Source organism: Lissotriton helveticus, chromosome 7, assembly GCF_964261635.1.
Source record: "Lissotriton helveticus chromosome 7, aLisHel1.1, whole genome shotgun sequence".
NCBI classification, from domain to species: Eukaryota; Metazoa; Chordata; class Amphibia; order Caudata; family Salamandridae; genus Lissotriton; species Lissotriton helveticus.
This window is the reverse complement of record NC_136068.1, coordinates 1,426,613,866-1,426,637,938: the sequence shown is the minus strand read 5'-3', so window position 1 is coordinate 1,426,637,938 and position 24,073 is coordinate 1,426,613,866. Positions and strand designations below refer to the sequence as shown.

The following is a 24,073-nucleotide window of genomic DNA, read 5'->3' as shown; positions in this document are numbered from 1 at the left end:
CTGGTGGAGCAGAGCTGGCGGGTGGGGGTGTAGAACGAGCGGCGGTGGTTGAGGTATTCGGGGTCCATGTTGTGGAGCGCTTTGTGTGCGTGGGTGAGCAGCCTGAACGTGATCCTCTTGCTGACGGGGAGCCAGTGCAGGTTATTCAGGTGGGCGGATATGTGGTTGTGGCGAAGGATGTCGAGGATGAGTCGTGCAGAGGCGTTCTGTATGCGCTGAAGGCGTTTCTGAAGGTTTGCTGTGGTTCCTGCATATAGGGCGTTCCCGTAGTCCAGTCGGCTGGTGACGAGGGCCTGGGTGACCGTCTTTCTGGTTTCGGTGGGAATCCACCGGAAGATCTTTCAGAGCATGCGCAGGGTGTTGAAGCATGAGGACGAGACTGCATTGACTTGCTTGGTCATCGTGAGGGAGGAGTCCAGGATGAATCTCAGGTTGCGTGCGTGGTCCGTGGGTGTCGGTGCTGTGCCCAGCGTCGTGGGCCACCAGGAGTCGTCCCAGGCGGATGGGGATTGTCCGAGGATGAGGACCTCCGTCTTGTCCGAGTTGAGCTTCAGACGGCTGTGCTTCATCCATTCTGCGACATCTTTCATTCCGTCCTGAGAGTATCAGTTGGGTGTCGTCGGCGTAGGAGATGATGTTGATGTTGTGTTTGCGTGCAATGGTGGCGAGGGGGCTCATGTAGATATTAAAGAGTGTTGGGCTGAGTGAGGAGCCCTGGGGTACGCCGCAGATGATCTTGGTGGCCTCGGAGCGGAAGGGAAGGAGGCGGACACTCTGGGTTCTGTCGGAGAGGAACGATGTTATCCAGTCCAGGGCCTTTCTTTGGATCCCAGTGTTGTAGAGGCAGTTTATTGCATTAGTTATCTCAATAGTTTATTCGATATTTGCATATCATAAAAGTACATAAACATACCACGCATAGAAAGACATACAAATATTTAAAAATTTTGTCCAGTATAAAAACTTTAACATCGTTAAAAGAAAACCTATATACACAATATTTACTGTATAAAGACCCTGGTAGCAGGGGGTAAAGTGCATAGAGTACAGTATGGGATTTCTAAACAGGCAAATTTACAGCTTTGTTTGAATCTATCAGCCTGCTACGAATCAACCAAGCACTTGATAAATATTTTGCAACCCCACAAACAATAAACAGAGATGTTGTGTCTGCAGAAAGAATACGTAGGGCAACCCTGAAGTCCCTGTCTCCCAATTCCCTGCATACTGGTTTAAGCCATCTTGTTCTTGGGCTATGGTATGCATTGCAGGCAAACAAGAAGTGGGGTAGGGATTTGGGCACACAAAGACAGTTTGGACAGGTAGGGAGAAAGTCTTGTGTTCCTTTCCAGCCCTTCATAAATGTGTTAAGAGGAAGTGTCCCGTACCTCATTTTCAGAAAAAGAGATCTATCTTTTGGAACTTGGAAAAAGTCCAAAAATGGTTCCAACTTCCTCATGGGCTTGCATTCCAAAAATTTGGTAGTTAGGGCTCCCCACTTTGTGCTCTTGATATCCTCAGCAAGAACCCACTCCCAATACATTTTCTTAACAGCCCCCTTAGGGGGTGGAGACTGTGAGAACCAGAATTCAGCCAGACCCATATCCATAACCAGCTTCCTCAATTTAGTAAGCCACTGTATTTTATTAGTACCATTCAGGGAGATCAGTTCGTCCAGCACCAAGGCATATTTTGCCAATTCTGGTGTCCTTCTCAGGCGCACCCAGAATAGCAAGGGGCGGAGGCGGACTATATCCAAAATCGAGCGTTTGCCCATGTCAAGGAAGAGTGGCTTCAATGGGGTCGAAGTGGGAAGGGAAACTAAATCTCTTACAAACTTGTTCTCGGCTCTGATCAGATCATCCACTTTCTCACTTCCCCAGAGTTCAGAGCCATATATTGCAGAAGCCAACGCCTTTCCGTCATAAACAGCAAGAGCTGGAACTATAGGCCTGCTAATAGACAAACGCTGGTTCCTTAGAATAGCTCCAGATGTTCTTTTTAGGTTTAGGAGCATTTTGGCGACATGGGAGTCCCATTTCATTTTGCTATTAATCCTGACTCCCAGGTAGTCAAATTCCTCCACCACCTCTAGCGGTGACCCGTTAAGAGTGATATCGTTTCTCTTAGCTTTTGTGGAAGGAGGCATTACCATCAGTTTTGTTTTAGAGGTGTTAATTATCAGGCCGTGTTCATCACAAAACAGAGTAAATCTGTTTATCAGTTTCTGGAGACCAGACGGGGTTTTAGACATCAGGAGGGTGTCATCTGCGAAGAGGAGGGTAGGTGTTTTTTCCCCTGCCAGGACCGGGGCATCGGCATTGTCATCCCTCAAATGGTCCACCACCCCACTTATAAAGAGGGAGAACAATGTCGGGGCCATCACGCAGCCCTGGCGCACCCCCCTGTTCACAGGCACCCTCTCAGTAAGTTGTCCCTGATTCCCCCATCTAATTCTAGCGTAGTTGTCCTGATGGAGTTTGGCAATAAGCTCCAGAAGATACAGTGGGAACCCCATGTCCAGCAGCACCCTCCACAGCCTATCACGGGGGACCAGATCGAAAGCGCTCTTCAGGTCTATGAAGGCCAGATATAAGGTTCCCTTCATCATGGTGACAGACTTCCAATATATAGCACAGAACCTGAAGACCTGATCCATTGTTCCCACGTTTTTGCGGAAGCCTGCCTGGAAATGAGACAACACGTTCCCTTCCTCAAGCCAGATACATATTCTGTTGCCAATGACCCTGCCAACTACTTTCTGAACGACGTCGATTAGACTAATCGGTCTGTAGTTGGCAGGGTCCTCCCTGTTGCCTTTCTTATATATGGTGACCACTTCCACGCCCTTCCAAGAATCTGGGACAGGATATCCACAGAGAATTAAATTCATTAGCAGGGCGATGAGTCCAGTCCTTAGCTTAGGATCATGTAGGAGTAGATCACCAGGTAGCCCGTCCGGGTCTGGTGCTTTGCAAGGAACTATACTTGTAATGGCCTCTTACACTTCGCATTGTTCAAAGGGATCCACAGATACATGCTCAATGGTAGTTACGTCAATTGATGACCGGAAGGTTTGTCCGGGGCCCAACTCTTCACAATATAGTTTAGAGAAATGGGAGTGCCATTGTTCAGCAGTTATGTGGTTTGGAGGGGCTCTACTCCTCTTCTCTCAAGTTTGTTGATCAATTTCCAGAACAGGGTCGAGTCTTTCAGGCAGGCAGGCAGCCTTCTTAAGTTGTTGCCAATGCTCTTCCTCCCACTCCTTCTTAGCCCGTCTAATACAGATGGTATGTTCCTTCCTGGCTACCTTGACTGCGGATGCATCCTTACGTCTGATGCAGTTTGATATTGCCCTTCTCTTACTCCTGCATTCTGGCGTAAACCATAATGACCCCGTTTTGATATTAATATTAGGGGTCTTCCTATACCCTTTGGTATCCTCAATGATGAAGTATGAGCAGATTTTATCTATTAGGGTTTTGTAGGAATCTGTAAATATGGAGCATTTTCCAGTGCCTTGCAAAGAAGTCAAGGATGAAAGCTTATTGATCTCAAATTCAACTAGTTCTTTAATACTAGTTAGCTTATCTTCTTGGCACTTCACCCTGTTCCATTTTAATTTACGATTACAGTTGGATGGAACTACCTCCTTTGTAAGTAATAAGGGGCCTTAGGTAAAACCCTCTCACTTCCCCATCTTATTTCCATACAAAGCGTGTTATGGTCGCTGTCCTGCGTTTGCCTGATTTCCATATCTACTAGACTGCCCCAAGATCTAGTGTCCAGTAAAATATAATCAATACGAGAAGGGCAGCTCAGTCTGTTGTAAGTCATTGCACCATTTGGATCAGAGGTAGTCCTGCCATTCAGAGCGCGTAAGTTGTATTCTAAAGTTAACGAGTTTAGTTGGATCACTCTGGGGGTCCATTTCCTAATTGGTGCCAGAGTAAGGGTCGGTATACAGTGTCTCGAATCCTCTTCATTACAACCCAGTAGGTCTTCTTCACTTAAAGGTTCATAGGTACAGTTGAAATCACCCCCTATAATGACACTAGACAAGGGGGTAAGTCCTGCTAGTGCTACCTTGAGTGATGATATAATAGGTTAAGTTTGGCCTTCCGGGGTATCTCTGGCATACACATTGAACAATTCCAGTGAACTCCCATTCTTGTTGTCTTTTATGGAGATGTACAAAATGTCACCAGTGTGTTGATTATTCACCCTGAGTGACCAGTTCAGGGCCACACTAATCCACACAAGTAGTCCCCCCGAAGGGCGGCCTCTCCCTGCGCTAATTGCTGGGGCAAAGAAGGTAGAATATCCATTTTTGTACAGGGGGATTAAGCTCCAAGTTTCCTGGAACATACAGATCTCAGAAGTATCAATCAGAATTTTCCAATCGGAGTTTTCCATATTTTTTTGTAGGCCCGCAATGTTCCAAGAAAGCAGCTTGATAATATTATTATTAGATGGTAACTGACTAGTGGTCATTCCCGAAGCTAGTAATGCTTCTGCTGATCGTCCTAATAGGGATTGGGCTTTACTTAAGTCGTAATTGTTAACACCATTAGTGTTTTTCCCTTGATCGGGGTCCATCTCAACATTAGTAATCAGCGGTTCCCCATATGTCAATTCTGTAGTGGTATTGGGTTGGTATTCAGGCAGTTTATTAGGGTGCGGTGGCAGACAGCATTAAAGGCTGCCAAGAGGTCCAGTAGGATGAGAGCGGCTGTCTCCGTTGTCCATCAGGGTCCTGATGTCATCGGTGGCTGCGATTAGGGCGGTCTCGGGGCTGTGGTTCATAACATTGGATATTTTCATGTTTATTACAAAATTTTGTATATGATGTACATTTTTCTAAAAATGTGTTTTGAATCAGATTAATGTATGAATTAATTTGCTGATTTGGTCATGTTGCAAGCTGTTGCTAATAATGTTTTCAGTGTCTAAGTCCATTTTTAGGTCTCGGGCAAGCGCGTTCTCGCCAGAGAACTATAGTCGGCGTCTCAGCAGTCTGAGAACGCCGAAGGGAGACAAGACCTGGCCGCGCGCAGCGTTTTCCCATAGGATAACGTTGTGCGCGCGGCCAGGTGTTGTCTGCACAGCATTGCATTGTAGACCTGATCGTGTCACGCGCCTCTCTGGAATGCAGGGGGAGTCTGCAGAAAGGCGCGCGGCGCTGATAACACGCTCCATGTGTTAGGTTTTATTGTACTCGGTTTCATATCCGCTCACCCTGATTAATTTATCACATATTGCGCCCGTACCTTGGATCCTAAGCGCGCGAACGGGGTGTCAGGAGCGTGCCAGACTGAATGTCACACAATGGGAGACTCTGCGCCTTTTGACGCTTTAATGCTGCCAATATGTACCGGGGTATCGCGGGATACAAGGTGTAGCGAGCAGACCTCGATGAGCTAATCACTAAAAGGTGTCTGAGGAAAAACGCGGTGTTCAAGCGAGCAGGGTGCAGCAGGCCTCCTTAACAGTTTATTCCAGAACACACAGAGTCTGCCATTCGACTCTCACTTGGGAAATTTGAGCGAGCGGCTTTGGGAAGGTAACGTGCTTTAGCAAGAAAGAGGTTTTGAAAGGAATGCAGTTGTGAGCTTTCCTCAAGCAACATATGCTTCTACTAAGCCGCATTGTTCCTTCCTTTCACAGGCTGAGATTTTAAATCACGGCTGTACCTTATGTTTTTCAAAGATCGCAAGACGAACTTGGCTTGGTGAGCAGTGCTGCGATACAACATTTTTAAGCGTGGCGGGAGGCTGCGCTGCTTGGTGGCTGGAGCTAACGACCTTGAAACTGGCGAACGAGGTTCCAATCCCGGCCTCAGTCCAACATCCTGTGATTCTGGGCAAATCATTTCAGACCCCAGTGCACAAGGAAAAAAAATATGTGTAACCTCTGGTTCTGGTACAAAGCGCTTTAATGCCCGTGCGATAGGTTCGCGCTATACATTAAAAATAAAAAATGGCGGATAACAGCAAGGAGTACCGTATGAATGTGAGTGCGGGGAAGGAAGAGCACGGTACAAATCTGACTTTAAAACAAAAATACGGAAGACCGTGAAAAATGCCTCTGTTTATCATTAAGGTTCATCGAACAGTTTCTATTATTTAGGCCAGCGAGTTATGAATGCTAATGTACTGTACGAAAGCGCCTGCAGTAAATCCGAGGCGGTGTTCTATAACGGGCGTATTGTAAAACCCGAAACGTTTCCCTCCTTCCTTGTGGCAAATAATATTTCGTTAAAACTGGGTCTTGTCTCCATGCTGCAGCACACTCTGTACAAACGACACAAACACAGAGAGACGTGCAGCAGACTTAAGCACCACTGCCATGCACACACGGACACCACCACTTCCATGCACACACGGACACCACCACTCCCATGCACACACGGACACCACCACTCCCATGCACACACGGACACCACCACTCCCATGCACACACGGACACCACCACTCCCATGCACACACGGACACCACCACTGCCATGCACACACGGACACCACCACTCCCATGCACACACAGACACCACCACTCCCATGCACACACGGACACCACCACTCCCATGCACACACGGACACCACCACTCCCATGCACACACGGACACCACCACTCCCATGCACACACGGACACCACCACTCCCATGCACACACGGACACCACCACTGCCAAGCACACACGGACACCACCACTGCCATGCACACACAGACACCACCACTCCCATGCACACACGGACACCACCACTGCCATGCACACACGGACACCACCACTCCCATGCACACACGGACACCACCACTCCCATGCACACACGGACACCACCACTCCCATGCACACACGGACACCACCACTGCCATGCACACACGGACACCACCACTGCCATGCACACACGGACACCACCACTGCCATGCACACACGGACACCACCACTCCCATGCACACACGGACACCACCACTCCCATGCACACATGGACACCACCACTCCCATGCACACTTGGACACCACCACTGCCATGCACACACGGACACCACTACTCCCATGCACACACGGATACCACCACTCCCATGCACACACGGACACCACCACTGCCATGCACACACGGACAACACCACTGCCATGCACACACGGACACCACCACTGCCATGCACACACAGACACCACCACTGCCATACACACACGGACACCACCACTGTCATGCACACACGGACACCACCACTGCCATACACACACGGACACCACCACTGCCATGCACACACGGACACCACCACTCCCATGCACAGACACGGACACCACCCGTGCTTAATTTGTAAAAAAAAAAAAAGTGCCAGGGCTTTCATTTGTAAAAAATTAAGTGAAAGGGCACTCGTCAGGAGGCTACTGTAGTTAGCCATACACATTACGCGACTTTGAGCTATTGGCATTGTAAATGACAATGACTTTTATTTATGTTTTTGTTTTTAAAACATAAATAAAAGACCTTGTCATTTACAATGTCAAGACCTTAAACTCGCGTTCATTTACAATGCTAATAGCTCTAACTTTTGCAATGCCGAGACCGTTGCATTGTAAATGCTTGTTATCTTTAAGTGTATGTTATTGTGAATTGTATATACATGTAAGTTCATATGTGAATTTGATAACTCTGTGTTTCCTTTTCAGTCCCAGAAAAATGTTTCGATTAACTTTTAAAGAAACAGGAATGGTCTAACAAAAATTCCATTCGGACAGATAAAAGAGTTGACTGTTCGTTACTCCATGAGTAGTAGGAGTGTTTGGTAGTATGAAGTCGGGTTCATTGTTTTGTGTTTTGCATTTTGAACAGCCCTACCTTGCCCTGGTCCTTTGGGCTTAACCCATATAGGTTTTTGCACTTTTAGAAAGTGGGCATTTTCTTACTTTACCATTCTGTGTACCTCTGGCTGTTTGTGTATTCTGCATCTCATGTTTGTGTGATGCACATTCACTGGGGAGGTTGAGGTGTTCCCTGCCTTGCCTGGATGACTCATCACTGGGCCGAATAAGTTTGGTATGCATTCTGAGTGGTGGGAGAAGTTTCACTAGAACCTGAATAGGCTGTGTCTCCTTTTTCACAATGCTGTTGTCGCTCCCTGTGGTCATGATGCACCAGGGAAGATAGGACTTGTTTGGACTGGGTTAAGAGACTCTTACTGCAAAATGAACTATGACAAAATGGGGTATAAGTATTGCACCTAAAACCCCAGGACTTTAGATTACTTCAAGGACAAGCGGACCCTGCCAAAAAGAAGAGCGGAAGGACTGTGTCAGGAGAGCTGCCTTTTCTGTGTGAGAGGTGGATTGCTCTGCAGTTGCTGCTTCTGACTGCGGTGGAGGAAAAGGACTGACTATTTTCACCCGGCTGTGGTGTCCTGCTTGGGAAGAATCTCCTAGGGCTTGTGTGTGCTTGCCTCCTGTTGGAAGTCTCAGGGAGATAAAAGACTTCATAGGAAAATGTCCTGGTTGGATCTTAAAATAACCTGCCTGGAAGGAGGGCATAGAACTGTGTGAGGGGCATTGCCCTGGTGTGTGGAGTGGGACGGCCTGCAGTTGCTGCTTCTAGCAGGAGCAGGTGAAGGACTGGACTGTTCTACACCTTAGTAAAGGAAAAGTGGAGAGCGCGTGTGTAGCGCTGGATTCCTAAGCTCCAGCTGAGGAAGAGCTTAAACAATTAACAAGCATTTCTTTTCTGTTTTAAAGAAGTGACCAGCACAAGGTGTTGTGCCCCTTCATTTCTTTTCTCTTAAAAGTGAATGAGGAGAGCTTTTGTCTGCCCTGCAGCTCATGCAGTGCTGCAGTTTCCAAATAGTGCTGGAGGGAAATGCTGGAAATTAACCAGCCCGCTCTGCAGCTGGTTCCAGAGTTCTGAGCTGAGCACCACCCGCTACTGTCCTTGCCATGAGGATGTGGAGATCAGAGGCAGCGCGGCCCCAGCAGATCACCATAGCGTCCAATGAGCAGTGAAGGAGACTGGCCCTGCTCACTGGATGTGGGAGCAACCCAAGTTTTGGAGAGGTCAGGTGTTACAGGAAAGGAAACTGCGCGTCAACTGGGAGCCGCCAGTAGTTGCACCGGACTAGCCATCGTCAAGGGTAGCCCAGTGAAGTTGACATTGAAGCAATCAGGGAAAGCCTGTACTGTGGCCCCTCCAAGAGAGCTGAGAGAGAGAGCGGCGCTCCTCTCAGCTATTCACTGGCCTCCTGTGGCTTCCTGACCAACCCAAGTTGCCTAGATGGAGGGAATTGGCTGGGTTTTAAGGAACAGAGGCCCCGGTGAGCCAGGTCCATCAATATTGCCCTGAGAGCATGCTGCAGGAGTGACACCTGCATGTGGGAACAGATTGGGGGCACCTCTTAGCAGCCCAGCATGTTTGAACGCAGCTGCTCTCTTGTCCATTGGTAGAGGTGGGAGCCCGGCAAGCTCCCCACGCCTTCCTCCACTAAGTATGACAGTGCTAGTTGGATCATAACGAGCGAGGGGGCATGTGGCATTCGTGTTGGGTGGATCCATGATCACCCTAGGGGCTTCCTTCCTTTCTGGACCTGCCACCTGCGGGAAGCCAGTAACATTACTATAGTTGTGCACCTGGTGTCCTGCCACTATATAACCTACAGGAGGGGCATAGAAGCACTGTGGCTTTGTGTGTAGGTTGATTTAGGTATTATCTGAACAACTGCATGTGTATATCCTGATGTCAGGATTGATGTCGTTCTCAGACCTTACTAAGACCGAACAAAAAGTATCCTTTTTAGGAACTACAGATTATGGACAGTGAACATGTTTTCCTGAAGTGTGCAACCTTAGAGTATTTTCTCTGCTGCACTACCTGTGATGTTATGGCATTTGCTCTAAGGCAAAGTGATTTATTACCTTTGTAACTGATGAGCATTTACTTCAGTGCACTACATGTGATGTCATGATAATTGCCTAGTGGCAAAGTGAATTATGTAATTGTGGTCTAATGTGTTTTTATGCATAATACAAAGGATATTTTTATATAACCTTATGGAGTCTCTTTTTGTGGTGATCCTGTGTGTCACTGGTGCATTTGTGTGTTGCACATATGCTTTACACATTGCCTCTTGGAGAAGTCGGTTTGCTCTGCCAAGCTTCCAAGGGGGTGCGCAGGGGTTATCTTGTGTGTATAACGCCCTTACCCTGACTAGAGTGGTTAGTTCTGCCTAGCTTAGGTGTATACCCTAGCCAACCAGAAACACAATTTTTAACAATTTGCACATAACCAGCAGTAATACAAAGAAGACACTACAAAGGACACCACACCAGTTTTAGAAAAATATCCAATGTTTAATCTGTACAAAACAAAAACAAAAACGATAAAAGTCCGCCATACAAATCCTAAAAATATCAATAAGCAAAAATAGACTTAAAATACAGTTCCTTGAAGTCGATAGTTCTGTCCGGGGCGGTCATGGCGCTGTGAATAACAACTCCAAATAGTTCTGGCTCACCGTGGCATTGCGGGCCAGGTATGGTGTTGGAAAGACCAGCAAACAGTACCTTTAGAAATGCAGGGCATCAGTGGCCTCGTGATGAGCCTTGATGAGCCGGAGTTGGTTCCAGAGGTTGGTGCAGGAGTCATCGAGCCCTTGCAGTCACTCGCCTTGCACATCGAACTCCATGCGGTTGAAGTCAGGAGCACTGGCATCAGGGATGCAGTGTGAAGTGCAGAGGTGCGGTATGCGGAACCCTCTGGTCAGGGTGCAGGCAGCGGCTCGGGGACGGTCATTCAATGATGTTGGTTAGACCAGGTTTGTGGTGCGAAGTGATGCTAGCACAGCAACGAGCACCATAGGTCACAGTGCAGGCAGTGGGGTCGCCATTGCTGAAGCGCGGTCATCTGCTGACAGCTGGAGTGGAAGGCACCAGCGGGCCATGGTTGCAGTGTGAAAAGAGGGCAGTGTGTTGTGTAACTTATGAGCGGTGCCTTCAAGCCACAGTGCAATCAGCAGTGTTGATGTTGACGTGGAGCATCATCGCTGGAATACCAGGCGACGGTGTGAAGTGAGGCGGCACAAAGTGCAGTGACTACTGGTCGCGGTGCAAGTAGTGGCTCAGTGGCATCGTTGGGAGTCATCGTTGGTGAGACCAGGGTTGCGATGGGTAGTGCGGAGGTGCCCTCTGCTGTACCGGCAGCAGCGTCGTTGATGGCAATGGGCTGCTTTTTTTTCTGTTGCAGCAAATAGTTTTCAGTGCTTGTAGTAGATGAACTTGAAGTCTTTGCTGTTCCTGAGACTTCTTGAACAGGAGACAAGCTTTACCTCAAGCCCTTGGAGAAACTAAAAAAAGTTGCAGAGAGTTCAGTCCAGTCCTTTCTCTACCCAAAACAGAAGCAGTACTGTAGGCAAACACAGCAAAGCACACAGCAAAATGGTAGTTCCTCCTCACTGCTTCTACAGCTCTGGCAGTTTCCTTGATCCAAAAGAGTTCTAAAGTCCTGGGTTCAGGGCCCCAATATTTTATACCACATCATCTCTTTGTGGCAAAGGTGTCTGAGTGCAGTCCAATCCAGTTCCACCCTCCCTGTCCCAGCTTCACTACAGGGGGTGGAGACAGCATTGTGTAGAGGAGACACTGCCTATTCAGGTGCTAGTGAAAACTCCTCCCACCACTCTAAATGCAGACCAGGCCTATTCAGCTCTTGTAGGAGTCACCCAGTAAAGGCAGGACATAACTAAACCCCCCTTGTGACTGTCTACAGTGAATGTACATCCCCAGCCCCTGTCACTCCAAAAACAGTCAATACACAAACCAGCAGACACACAGAATGTTTAAACAAGAAAATACCTACTTTCCAAAGTGCTATTTTGAAACCCACAATTTGAAAACCATCTCCATAAATAAATGTGTAATTAAATTCTGAGTTCAGAGAGTTTATACTCCATTTCTCCATCTTGTCCAAATGAAAAGTTATACTTGTAAGATGTTACAAAGTAGCTCCTATGTTAGCCTATAGGACAGAAAGCCTTGCAATAGTGAAAAACGAAATTGGCAGTATTTCACAACCAGGACATGTCTCACACACAAGTACATGTCCCACTTTTCACATACACTGCACCCTGCCCAGGGGGATACCTTGGGCCAACCTGTGGGGTGCTTTACATGTAAGAAAAGGGTCAATAAGCAGTACAAACTATGCAGACACTGCAGTGGCAGGTCTGAGACACCTTTTAAAGGCTGCTTGGGAGGATGGCACAATCAGTGCTGCAGGTCACTAGCAGCATTTGCTTTCCAGGCCCTTAGCTCACACAATTCACTATACTAGAGACTTAGTAGTTAATCAAATAAGCCAAACATGCGTACACGAGTTCATAAACACAATTTACAGTGGTACCACTTGACCATTAACAGCGAACAGAAGTAATAAAGTGTGCCGAGGCACTAAACTAGCAAAATGAGTCCAACATACCAACAGGAGGCTAGAAAGCAAAAAGACAGGGGGAACACCCCAAAAGATGCCAGGTCTAACAGGAGCTCTTTATTGGGGTCCAGAGTTCCGGGCCCAAGTGTAGAGCGTATTGGTTGCAACCCCTGTGCTCTCCAGCGATGGAGTGGGCCTGCAGCAGCACCCCAGATGTGCCTCCTACTCAAACATGGCACCCCTCCCTTTCCAAAGGGGGAGTGCACTGTACTGCAGCCCAGGAATTAGCTGCAGCCGCATTCCCCTTGGTTCACTGGGTGCCTGTTAGAAACCTTTCTAGGAGGGGCCGCCACCATGAAAGACACGGTGAGAGGCACACACGAAAGAAGCAGCTGATCTGAATGAAAACGGGAGACCAAGGCCATTCCACATTGCACTGCGGGCCGCTGACCGCGCTGAGGTCAGAGAGTCCCGGCTGAAGATGGGAGTGCTGGCTCAAAATGTCCAGCTGTCATGCCTACAGGACCTCAAAGACTGCTTTGACCAGCCAAGGCGGTCCAGCTCAGACCAAACAGCCTCCCTACTGAGGCCTGCACCGTTTGCTTTACCAGCAGCCTTGCCCACCTACAGGCAGCCTGTTTTTAGCACATGGGGGGACGAGAGGAGGTCTCCCCACTGAATCTGCAGAGTGGACGCAGAGTGGAAGCCCCCCTTTCTGGAAAACGTACCTGGGGACCATCATTCAGGATAGCAGGACCGATTGCTGACGGGGCTCCTATCAACCCTCGGGCTGGTGTTCTCTAGGAAATTGCAGAATTACTGTATACCACATAGTAAGTGCCCAGGAGGTCCTGGCCCCTATGTTTCTTCCCAAGTCGGGGACCACATTAGTAGAGGGTCTATTAAAAGAAAAAGATGCCCTTTCTGCTATGAATTTATGGTGATGTATGTACAGGGATGTTTGGTAGCCCAATTTTTGCCCTGATTTACGGTATGATGAATGTTGGGCTCATACTGGACACAGACATAGTAACAAGTCCTGTTATTTTTAGAAACTGCACCCTATGTACAGTGAGGGTGCATTAAATGCGGTGTTATGTATAATGTTTTCACAATGTTTTTATGACCTGTACAACTTATAAGTCTTGGAACTATTGCACCACTATTGCATGCGGTATTATGACAATTGCCTAGTTGACAAAGTAATTTATGTGACCGTGGTATAATGTGTTTTATGTATAATACAAAGGGTATTTTTATATAACCTTGTGTGACGTTTTTTTTATGGTGTGCCTAGAGTGTAACTGGTGTGTGTGTTGCGCAGACGCTTTACACATTGCCTCTGGGATAAGCCTGACTTTTCTGCCAAGTAACCAAGGGGGTGAGCAGGGGTTATATTGGCTGTGTAACTACCTTACCCTGACTAAAGTGATGTGTTCTACCTGGCTTAGGTGTCTACCCTAGCAAACCAGAAACCCAATTTCTAACACCCAACAGTCTTAGTTTTGGAATCTTGGTCCTGAATTAATCATGGGATAAACAAAAGCCAAGTCCCGGAATGACCTTCACTGACTTACGAGGACTAAACATGCACATGAAAAACTTAAAACGCCTTTGTGAAACTGCTTAACACTTCCGCAAATGAAAATAGGTTTTGCGTGCACAACATCTATGTCATGCAAATCAGTGTTCAGGTCTGACTTTTTGGTTATGAGTGGAATCAAATTACAGCATACCACAAACACTGCTAAAAATTATAGGTTCTTAGATGTAGTCTGACTGTAATCAGTGCTTAATTTGAGCCAGTGGTCTTTGGTGCTCCGCCCTGGCACTCAATTGTCAACACCGGCGATTGTAACAGTCTGCCACACGGTGACACTATCTAATTTAGAGACAAGCACAACAACAGTTGTTTATTAATTTAATATACATTATAAATGACTTTTACCTGCCATCCAAGCTATTCTTATGGCTTTGGAGCTCTGCAAAAATTCGAACTGTCACACTTGAAGGAGTGTGATGGATAGTAATTGTGTTGGTACTGTCATCGGCAGCGCAGTGGGGGCAATGTGGGGCAAGCAGCAGGGGTCTCCTGACGGGGCCCTGGCACTTTTTTTTTTTTTTTTTACAAATTAAGGACTGTAAAAAATTAGATTATGCCAACAGAGTGGTTGAACATTTTAATTGGAACTTGTTTGAATGCAGAACTGACCGGCTGTTAAAGCATCACAATTTCTTCACCTCATAACCACCAGTTTGGGAAAGAATACTGTAAACAGTAACTGAAAGTCAACAGCTTGCGCTCTGGCAAAAAGTCTGTCACTACATGACTCCGCGCATGGCACTTGCTTCTTTCTTTATCTTAACTTCTGGTCTTTACAGGCTACAAACCCTTTTGTTGACATCTGCAAATTATGCAGACAATTGTGGATTACGTGGCATGTGTCCATAATTATGCCACCAACGTCACGACGCAGATTTGCATAATTTCAGTGGTCATGGCTACAAATGAAGCTCAAATATGAGCCAGCTATAAGCGAGCAATCCTTATTTAGTAACTGAACGTTGGAGTACCACACCAACCCTTCGCCAAAGCTACGCTTGATACCGTTCCTTCAGCAATCAGTCTGCCTTTCAGTTCTAAATCAATTCTCCGGATGCCTCACAATAGTAGCACTTCAAAAACGTTCCCGCAGCTACCTCTGGGGTGATTGTCATGGTAACGGATTTCAGTGCTTGCACACCACAGGCCGGTCGAAAGCACGAAGTATGGGTGGGGAACAGGATAAATCATTTCTCCACATTCCTCAATTACTCCCAAAAAGCAGAAAGTCAAATGCATTAGCATCAGGTCTTCTGAAGACCGCTGTAAAGTGCAAGGTGGAACATTCAAAACACAAAGCCGTCTTTCCCTCATGGTAACGAAGGAGAGAAGAGACGATATCCTGTCATACATTGTCCGCCTCAGCAATTGTTGCTAAACTGTACCTGCGGGGAGGGACGTCTTCTGTGTCAGGGGGCTCTGAGGGCTGCTGGGCGAGCTGACCGGCCGCTCCCACGTCGTCTCTAGTCAAAGAAAATTAAAATTACAGTCATTCGCCTCAGCGTTTACCAACATTACTGGTACATTTCCAGCTTTCATTCTCCTCAAAACCATACAAATGACAGCAAAGAACATTATTTTCTCTCTTTTAATAAATAGCAAATCACCAAGCAATGTACTACTGTCTTCTTCAATCACAGGCACTCTCTAAAATTGGGCTGTGTATGTAGTGCATTTGGTTTTTGAAATGTAGCATTCTCAATGAAAGTCACAGTTTATCATAACCTTGATCTTTTGTATGCAGTAGTATTCGGTGTGTATGAGTCTCGGTTAGTCGATTTGTGAATCACCTGCCAGAGCACAATTTTGATTCTCAACTTCTCGTGCAAATATATTTGAAAAACGATTAGTTTATTTGACAAATGTACTGACATGTTAACATGGGTTTTGCATTTTTTTCTTAGTGGATCAACATCGCCACGGTTTAATGTGATACTGAGCTTGAGCTCTGGCTTGGGGCGTATCTGCTTCCATTATAATAAATGCACACTTTGTCAAAAATGAAAATGTGACAAATAACGTGCTCATTTCATTACCCAATGTCCTTGGGTTTTCAGAAGTTTGAAAATCACAATACAACAATCCTAATTTCGATTGTCACTATATGCAATAGGTGGAATAAATCACCAATACCATACATTGGATCACAGTAACATCTGTAATTTATAGCGCATTAGTGTGGTGTAAAGCTCTATATATAAAAAACACTTTGGAAAAGCCTTGCTTTTTTAGGGTACGTTTTTGCTAATAGTTGTGTGACTGTGTGTAGTGCCCCAGCTGTTCTAGAAAAAAAAACCACAATGAACCTACATCTTCGCTCCCAGCCCAGAAATACATCCCTTCCATTCACCAGCCTATTCTTTTGTATGATATGCCTGTGCCTGTTATTCCCTATTATAATGAACCGAGTTTCTAAACTATTTCGGTGACCGAAAGCTTGAGAATACAGCATAGTTACCATCCGTAGCATTTGTATAGTAAGTTTTAGCTTCCTGTTTTCACTATATAGAAACAGTGTGGGTGAGAAACTTGCGGCATTTACAAAAGATCTTCATCAGATAGGAACAGGCCCAGTCCCGGCCCTCCTCTACGCTGACAACGCTGTCCTTATGGCCGTAACCCCTTGGCAATTCAGCCCCTGCTGTCAAATTTGGTAGAATTTATGAAGGAACTAGGGGCTAGATGTAGGTAAATAGGATTTACCGATTCTAAAATACCGAATTTTACCGATGCGGTATTTTAGAATCGGTAAATGCTATGTAGTTAATAATTCTGTAAAAATTACCGAATTGTTAAGATACGGTATTTACCGAATCGGTATTTACCGATTCGGTAATTGCTATTCAGGAATGAATGTCAATTACCAAATCGGTAATTACCGATTCGGTCAAATAGGGAAAGAGTCAAGGGTGGCAGGGTGTCACTTTGACACCCTATTGCACCCCTGAATAATGCTTGTGTACACATGTGGCACATATACATGCCCTTAGGGCATGTATGTCTGTCACATGGCACAGGTGTAAATGCACAGATTTGCATTTACAGAGGTATTCGTTATTTAACACCAACTAATAGTTGGTGGTAAATAACGAATCCTTAAAGCACAGAAGCACTCTTCAAAGTGCTTCCTACATGTCATTTACCGATTCGGTAAATACCGATTCGGTAAATGAGGATTCGGTAAATACCGAATCGGTAAATATCGATTCGTTATTTACCGAATCCTCCCCTACAATCCAAATGCCCAATACCGGCCGGTAACGGCCGAAATTCGGTAATTTCGGCTGTAACCGACCGGTATTTGCCTACCTACATCTGGCCCTAGGTCTCCTCGTTAACCAAGGAAAAACTTATTATGAAATGCGGGAGGGCTAGTAGGAAATGTAGAGATATAAGGGTAGACGGCAAAATCATTGGTTTTATTAATACCTTTTATTATCTGTGGATTTTATTTTACACATTGTTTTATAGAATAAAGTCATTGCCAATAGGAAGCTACAATTTAGTAAATCTTGCATGTCCCACAGAAGTTTTGCGAGGCGATTGGGCTCAAATCCACCGGAAGTGATGATGAAGATCTATAAAGCCACTTGCCACTTGCATAGCCACATATGGGGCGGGCTTGTGGGGACATAAAAAATTTACAGATTGCCAAATGGTAGAAAATGTATTTTTTAGATATCTGCTTCCAACACCTAAAAGCACATCAATATATGTAGGCCACGCCGAATTGGGCGCACAATATATCACAGATTTAATAAAGCTACCACCATCTGGACATCAGAATATACAAGTCTTAATCGAGCAATAATTGGGGACTGCCTTAAATTAAGCTCACACTTAAGAATTTCATGGCAGGTCTTTGTACAAAGTTTTATCCACCATATGGGCTACCCTGACTATTTTGAGAAACCAAAAACACTAGACATAATTAGTAGAAAGACCTTTAAAGAGGAAGGGATGATACATCGGGAAAACCTTGATTGCTAACTGAGATTCCAAAACCAATTGTCATGAAACATCCATTGATTTTAACTACTTTTAACATGCAACCCTTTCTCAAAGCTGTATTAAACAGAAGGCATAGGCTTGTCTCGGTCGCTTAAGACTTGATATATTCCATAAATTGGTCTGCTTCCCAAAAATGAATGACTGGTCTATAAATCTGACCAGTTGCTCTTGTGATAATATGATGCCCCATGATACAATGCATTGGGTTCTCTTCTGTAAGTTTTATAGCCAACAAAGCAAACTATATATTTTACCGATAATCAGCCCACACCGTTTTACCCAACGCCACCGCATATTTATTTCTGCAATCATTACCTACCCTAGAGATCTGTTGTAAAAGGTCAACCTTTCTATGGGCGTTCTGTTATACTAGAAAGAACATTTTACCAATTTGTGACTAGGATAGGCCATATGCTGTAACTTCTTTCATGGATTTGGGCATCTTGATCAATGTGACCAAGGGAAAATGAGTCCGAATTTGAATGTGTAATACACTCTATTATATTAGCCTTGTGCATTAGAGGGCCAGTTTCATTGGAGGGCATGCCGGACCAGGATCTAGGTTCTTGCTCCTATCTTAGACTGGTCATACCCAGGAATAGGGATACAGCATGATAGGTAATCACATATTACTGCCCCTCTAGTTTGGATACAAAATGTAATGGGCAAATGAACTTACGTTAACACAAAGGCACTTTAACATACTATCACATTTACTTCTTTAATGCCGCAGCTGTAGCTTAAAAACCATCTATTGGTATAGTGGGAAATTTGTAATAAATTTTAATTGTCTTTAATATTGATGATATCAGACTGACTTTTTAGAACCTTTGTTAGGAATTGATTGCTAACTAAGGTGTTTTATAAAGGGGGCTGTCCTAAACATTTTGATAGGATATATATATATATTATAAAACCTCCTAACAACTGACTGTTACAAGACCTAATTATAGCTTGTGTTTTACATCAAATATGATTTTATTACATGAATTGTATAACAATGTTCGTCTCGAGTGATGCTTCCGAATAAAGTTATTAACAAGTAACTAACTAGTAAGTATTACTACATGCTCATTGCAGAGTGATGCTTTATTTTGAACAGAGTAATAGTGTAAAGCAGTTATTGATTTATTGAAAAGTCCAATAAAAAGAAATTGAAATTAAGCTACATCTTGGGCCACCACAATATGGAAGTCACCCTTTTGCCAAAGAGACTCATTTAGCAGCTAACCCGTACCTTTAAAGAAGAGTTTTACGAGAAGGAGTCACAAGAGGAAATTTGTGTTGTGAGGGATTTAAAGTATGATACACAGTAAAATATTCCACAATGGACACTTTTTCAAATGGTCAGTATTTCATTTGCATCTTTAGGAAAAGCTACGTGTGCGCATATCTTTACTTTGTGATAAAAAAAGCCATTAAAAACAGGAGTGGTTAGAACATAGTACTTTTTTAAATAACCGAACAAGACATCTAAAAAGCACACACTTCTCTAACAAAAAAGCAACAAATTAGCAATTAGAATATCATTGTGTCAGCAAAGGAAATTGAGTAAGACCAAACAGTCGTTCACATTTCCGAACTATGCATCCTGATGCTCCTAAGTCTAACAAAATGACTGTGAGATGCAGATGATCAAAATTTGGTGAGAACACAAATGGGACAAGGTATACATCCACAAAATGCAATGTATTTGATGAAGAGCCATCTAAGCAAAGGCAATCCATTCAAAGCACATGAATGCCAATGCCCGAAATGGGATGACTCAAAGCCCACTCTTCTTCTGTACTCTTATCAACAATTGGTGACACAGCCTCTTACCATCAGCTAAAGCTGTCAGCAGCCATAACCAATGACGAAATATGTTTATTGGAAAACAGAATACCAATGTCCAAAGCAAGGTACTAGTCTTCCACTCTCAATAAAACCCCATTCTTAATCAATGTTATAAACAACACTAATCCTTAAATGAAGAAATGGGCATTGTCCTCTCATGGCAAACGAGGCAAAAAAGGATGCTCCCCTACATAAATGGAGAGTGACTGAGGAAATTAAGCTATTAGATATGTATGGTATAAACCCAAATGTACAAAAGAAAATAATTGCAAAACAATCAGCAAAAGAAAAATGTGGACTAAGCAAACAGTCTTCTAGAGCAGCGGCATTAATCGTTTTACTTGTGAGGACCCCACTGAATCATTACTGGAATCTGGAGAAACTCACCGAGTCATTATTGGAAGTCGGGGACCCACATCCTAAGTAATGTTGGTGATTTTAACCCCAAAACCATACAAAAAAGTATACACCGCATAAATACTCTAATATTGCAAAATTGTTTCAAATGTTCAATATTTCTTCTTTATTTGTAAATACTTTGTTTATTTCAATGTATTAATTTTAATATTATTTAATGGTTTATGACAGTTACACACTCCCTGAGTAGGCCTAGCGAATCCCCGAGGGTCTTTGACCACAGGTAAAAAATCACTGTTCTATGGTTTTAACCCTATTTCGTTTTTTAAAGCAAAAATTCTAAGATGAAATGTAATGTAAGGCATGTGCAAATACGACACCTTTGAGGTCTGTAATGGTCCTTGTAATCCACGCTTCTGAGTAAGTATTGTAAACGAGGATAGGATTTTGCATATACCTCGCAATAAAAAATATTTGTTTTTGACTAGACCTTAAACGTCATTATATTCAGTACTTCACCTTTCACTTCTCAGATCAGCTAAAGAGTTTGAGCACCTTAAGAAAAGAGAGGTAATCAGATAAGACAAAAGTGGGCAGGTGTATACAGTTTTAAATAACACATATAGACATAGGTGATATCAGTCCACCAGTGCTCAGGCATACAGAAAAAGCATGATGGCAGGAGGAAAACCTGTACAAAATGCACAGAGAGTGTATGGCATCAGCAGTGGTTCCTGCACAAGGCATATGGAAACAGTATTACCAAAGCAGCGCTGCCTGCATTAGGTGTACCGAGGTGTGAATGTAGCATTTCTACAAACATAAAATGTAACAAAACACAAACAGAAGCAATCATAAATGCAGCGAAAATACAAAAACACTCATGCTGGAGTTTTGACCAGTTAAAGAGCAGAGGCAGTTTGTCGCCGTGAGACAAGCTCAAATTTGTGTATGCAGGGAAGATAATTAGCAGAAGTAATGGTGAGTACAGCATGAATATATATATATATATATATATATATATATATATATATATATATATATACACAGCCAATTCACATAAATTACACAGACATGCCAACTTCTAGAAGTGGCAAGTGGCACTTCCACACTAGACACAATAATGCCGCACACATCATCGCGCAGCATTTGATCACACGAGTCCGCACATACCAAACTCGACCCAGGAACTACCAGGGACACATACATTCCCCATGCATTCCTATGGGAGGGCAGGCCAACCTCACTACATGCACGCACTTTACCCTGCGACACAGTGGTAAAGTGCGCAGAAGCCAAAAATCACTAACACCAAGTCACAATTAAAAGCAGAAAGTATAGGGTTGAACCTGCCAGAAGGGCCAAGTCCAACAGTAATAACTACCATTTTATGTTTCTGCCTTCTCGCACGGTGAGTGCCTGGTTGGGGGTGCGCGGTCCTGCTCCAGGGCAGGGGTGGGAGTGGCTTGCCCAGTCAATACCCACAACAGTGGGCACGCCACTCCCCCCTGCCCTCGAGCAGGACTGTCCACTCTCCCTTTTTTTCTCTCTATGTAGGCAGCCTATATAGAGAAAATGGCCCGGGTGGGGCACGCTCCAATGTGCCTCACCACTTGTGATTGGTGGAGCCTGCCTTTGCTGACGACGAGAGCTGCAGGCAGTGAAAACGTAGGACGGCGGTAGTAGGAGCCGGTACCCATCCAGAAGCGGGACAGTAAGTTTGATGTAATATTTAATGAAATAAACCCCTCCCGCCTCCCCATCCCCCCCGCGATGACCCCATTTCAACTCCCCCCCACCTGCCCGTCATGCCGGCCTGACTGTATTGAGATAAATGGCTGCAGTGCATGGTGAGCGATTTTTGCGCTCAAGTGTATGTATGTAGGCCGGTTCACTTGATTGCTTCAGAAATAATAACTGGGCTAATTTTTGTCCTATTCTACTGGCCACAATCATGAAGAATTATTGTTATTATATGTATTGAAATAAACTCATGCGAGACTTTCTTTTATAACGAGGAGAAGAACTTTGGTCCTCATAACATGGAGTGCAACACCAAAACAAACAGTATCGAGAGGGGTGTGCAGTACTGGGGTGTGGGTCACTGCCGAGACAGGAGCTTTCATCACAGTGAAGCAAGGCATTAGTCATGGCATAATACCCCAATTTCAGAGAGAGTGAGCTCGCAATTCAACCACTCCAGCGCTTGATTATGGTACTGGTGCAGCACGGCTTCTGTTTGTGCCAGCGCATACCCTTGGTGGGTGCAACCAATTCAGCCCGGCGCATGCGCCACTTTAAAATCAACGTGCTTAGTTGAGGCAGATATCCTGAACCCGCAAGTTACTTATGTCCCCTGAAACAGCACGCGCAGCCCTCGCTTTAACGACTGCTCCATGTTTCTGTGCTCATAGCCTGCAACGTTCGAGAAGAATCCAGAATTACCCCAGGATGGTGGATGTAGTGAAACACTGCAGCCAACTTTGTAAAGGCCTTCAAGGCTCACCCCTCACGGGCTTTTCTAAGGGGGACACTTACATCTATTATGATACGGAGAAATAAAGCTAGGAAGATGGCAGAGGATGATTCTCTATCCAAAATAAAGCATAAAGAACAAGAGCTACAGAAAGCCTCTCTAGAACAGCAGATTAACTTGATTCTCATCCAGAAAGAGCTAGAGAGTTTAAAAGCTAAATATCAGGCTAATCTAGATAAAATAATCAAAAAAAAGTGGGATGCAAGTAGAACTTTTTTTATGGGGAAAAATGTGGTCGAATATTGGTTTGGAAGCCTAGATCTGATCGTACTAGGAATCAGATAAGTAAATTAAGGATACAGAGCTCTGGAGACATTACATTCGACAATGATGAGATTTTGGGAGAAATCGAAACATATATGCAGGACCTATATACGGGGGATAACGACAAAAACTCAACCGAAAGCGCAGCTCATTGGTTAGAGGGGGTATGCCTTCCACATTTAACTGAGGCAGATAGCCTGTCTTTGAGTTCTCTGATCAAAGAGGGGGAAGTACACGATCAATTAAAAAGGATGGCATGGGGAAAAGCAGCTGGTCCAGATGGGCTTCCAGTGGAAGTATACCAAATAGGATCTGATATATTAGTTCCCATCCTTACGTCTTTATTTAATAAAATACATCAAGCAGGAGAGCTTAGTCCCCCGTCCTGGTTAGAGGCTACGGTTACGTTAGTTGTGAAATCAAATAAGGACCCTACTAAGGCTGAGTCTTACAGGCCGATCTCGCTGCTAAACACAGACTATAAAATCTTTGCGGGTGTGTTGGCAGCGAGACTGGCCAAAGTAATTAAGTCAGTGGTTCACGAGGATCAGATGGGTTTTATGCCTGGCAGACAGCTGAATGAGCTGACCTTCCAGGCAATTGCTGCCATTGATTTTGCTACAGAGGAAAAATCCCCATTAACCATCGTAGCAATCGATGCCGCTAAGGCCTTCGACCAGGTCAGTTGGTGGTATCTGTGGGAAGCTCTGTCAAAGTTTGGCATTCCAGCTAATTTTATAACATCTGTGAAATCACTTTATCTACACCCTAGGGCCAAGTTCCTCGTAAACAACTCACTTACTGACTGGGTTCAAATAACACGCGGCACCAGACTGGGATGTCACCTTTCTCCCTTATTGTTTAATTTATATTTAGAGCCCCTAGCTATCCAGTTAAGATCGGATACTCTAATCAAACCTTTCCGCATGAATGAGCTAGATTTAAAAATTGCTTTATATGCGGATGATCTTTTAATGTATACATCAAATGCCGAAATATCAATCCCCCGATTATTTCAGCACGCAGAAGCATTCGGAGAGGCCTCAGGGTATAAAATTAA

General features: G+C 44.7%; 1 protein-coding gene across 4 annotated transcripts in view; it reads right to left on the bottom strand.

Annotated features, from left to right (window-relative positions):
* The window catches only part of GAS7 (growth arrest specific 7), a 1,616,751-nt gene that overhangs the window by 638,858 nt on the left and 953,820 nt on the right, over nt 1-24,073 (bottom strand). For all 4 annotated transcript variants that reach the window (XM_078654763.1, XM_078654764.1, XM_078654765.1 and 1 more), the window contains exon 3: nt 15,395-15,472. In XM_078654763.1, the coding sequence (XP_078510889.1) occupies nt 15,395-15,472 (78 nt within the window). The remainder of the gene's footprint in view (nt 1-15,394; nt 15,473-24,073) is intronic.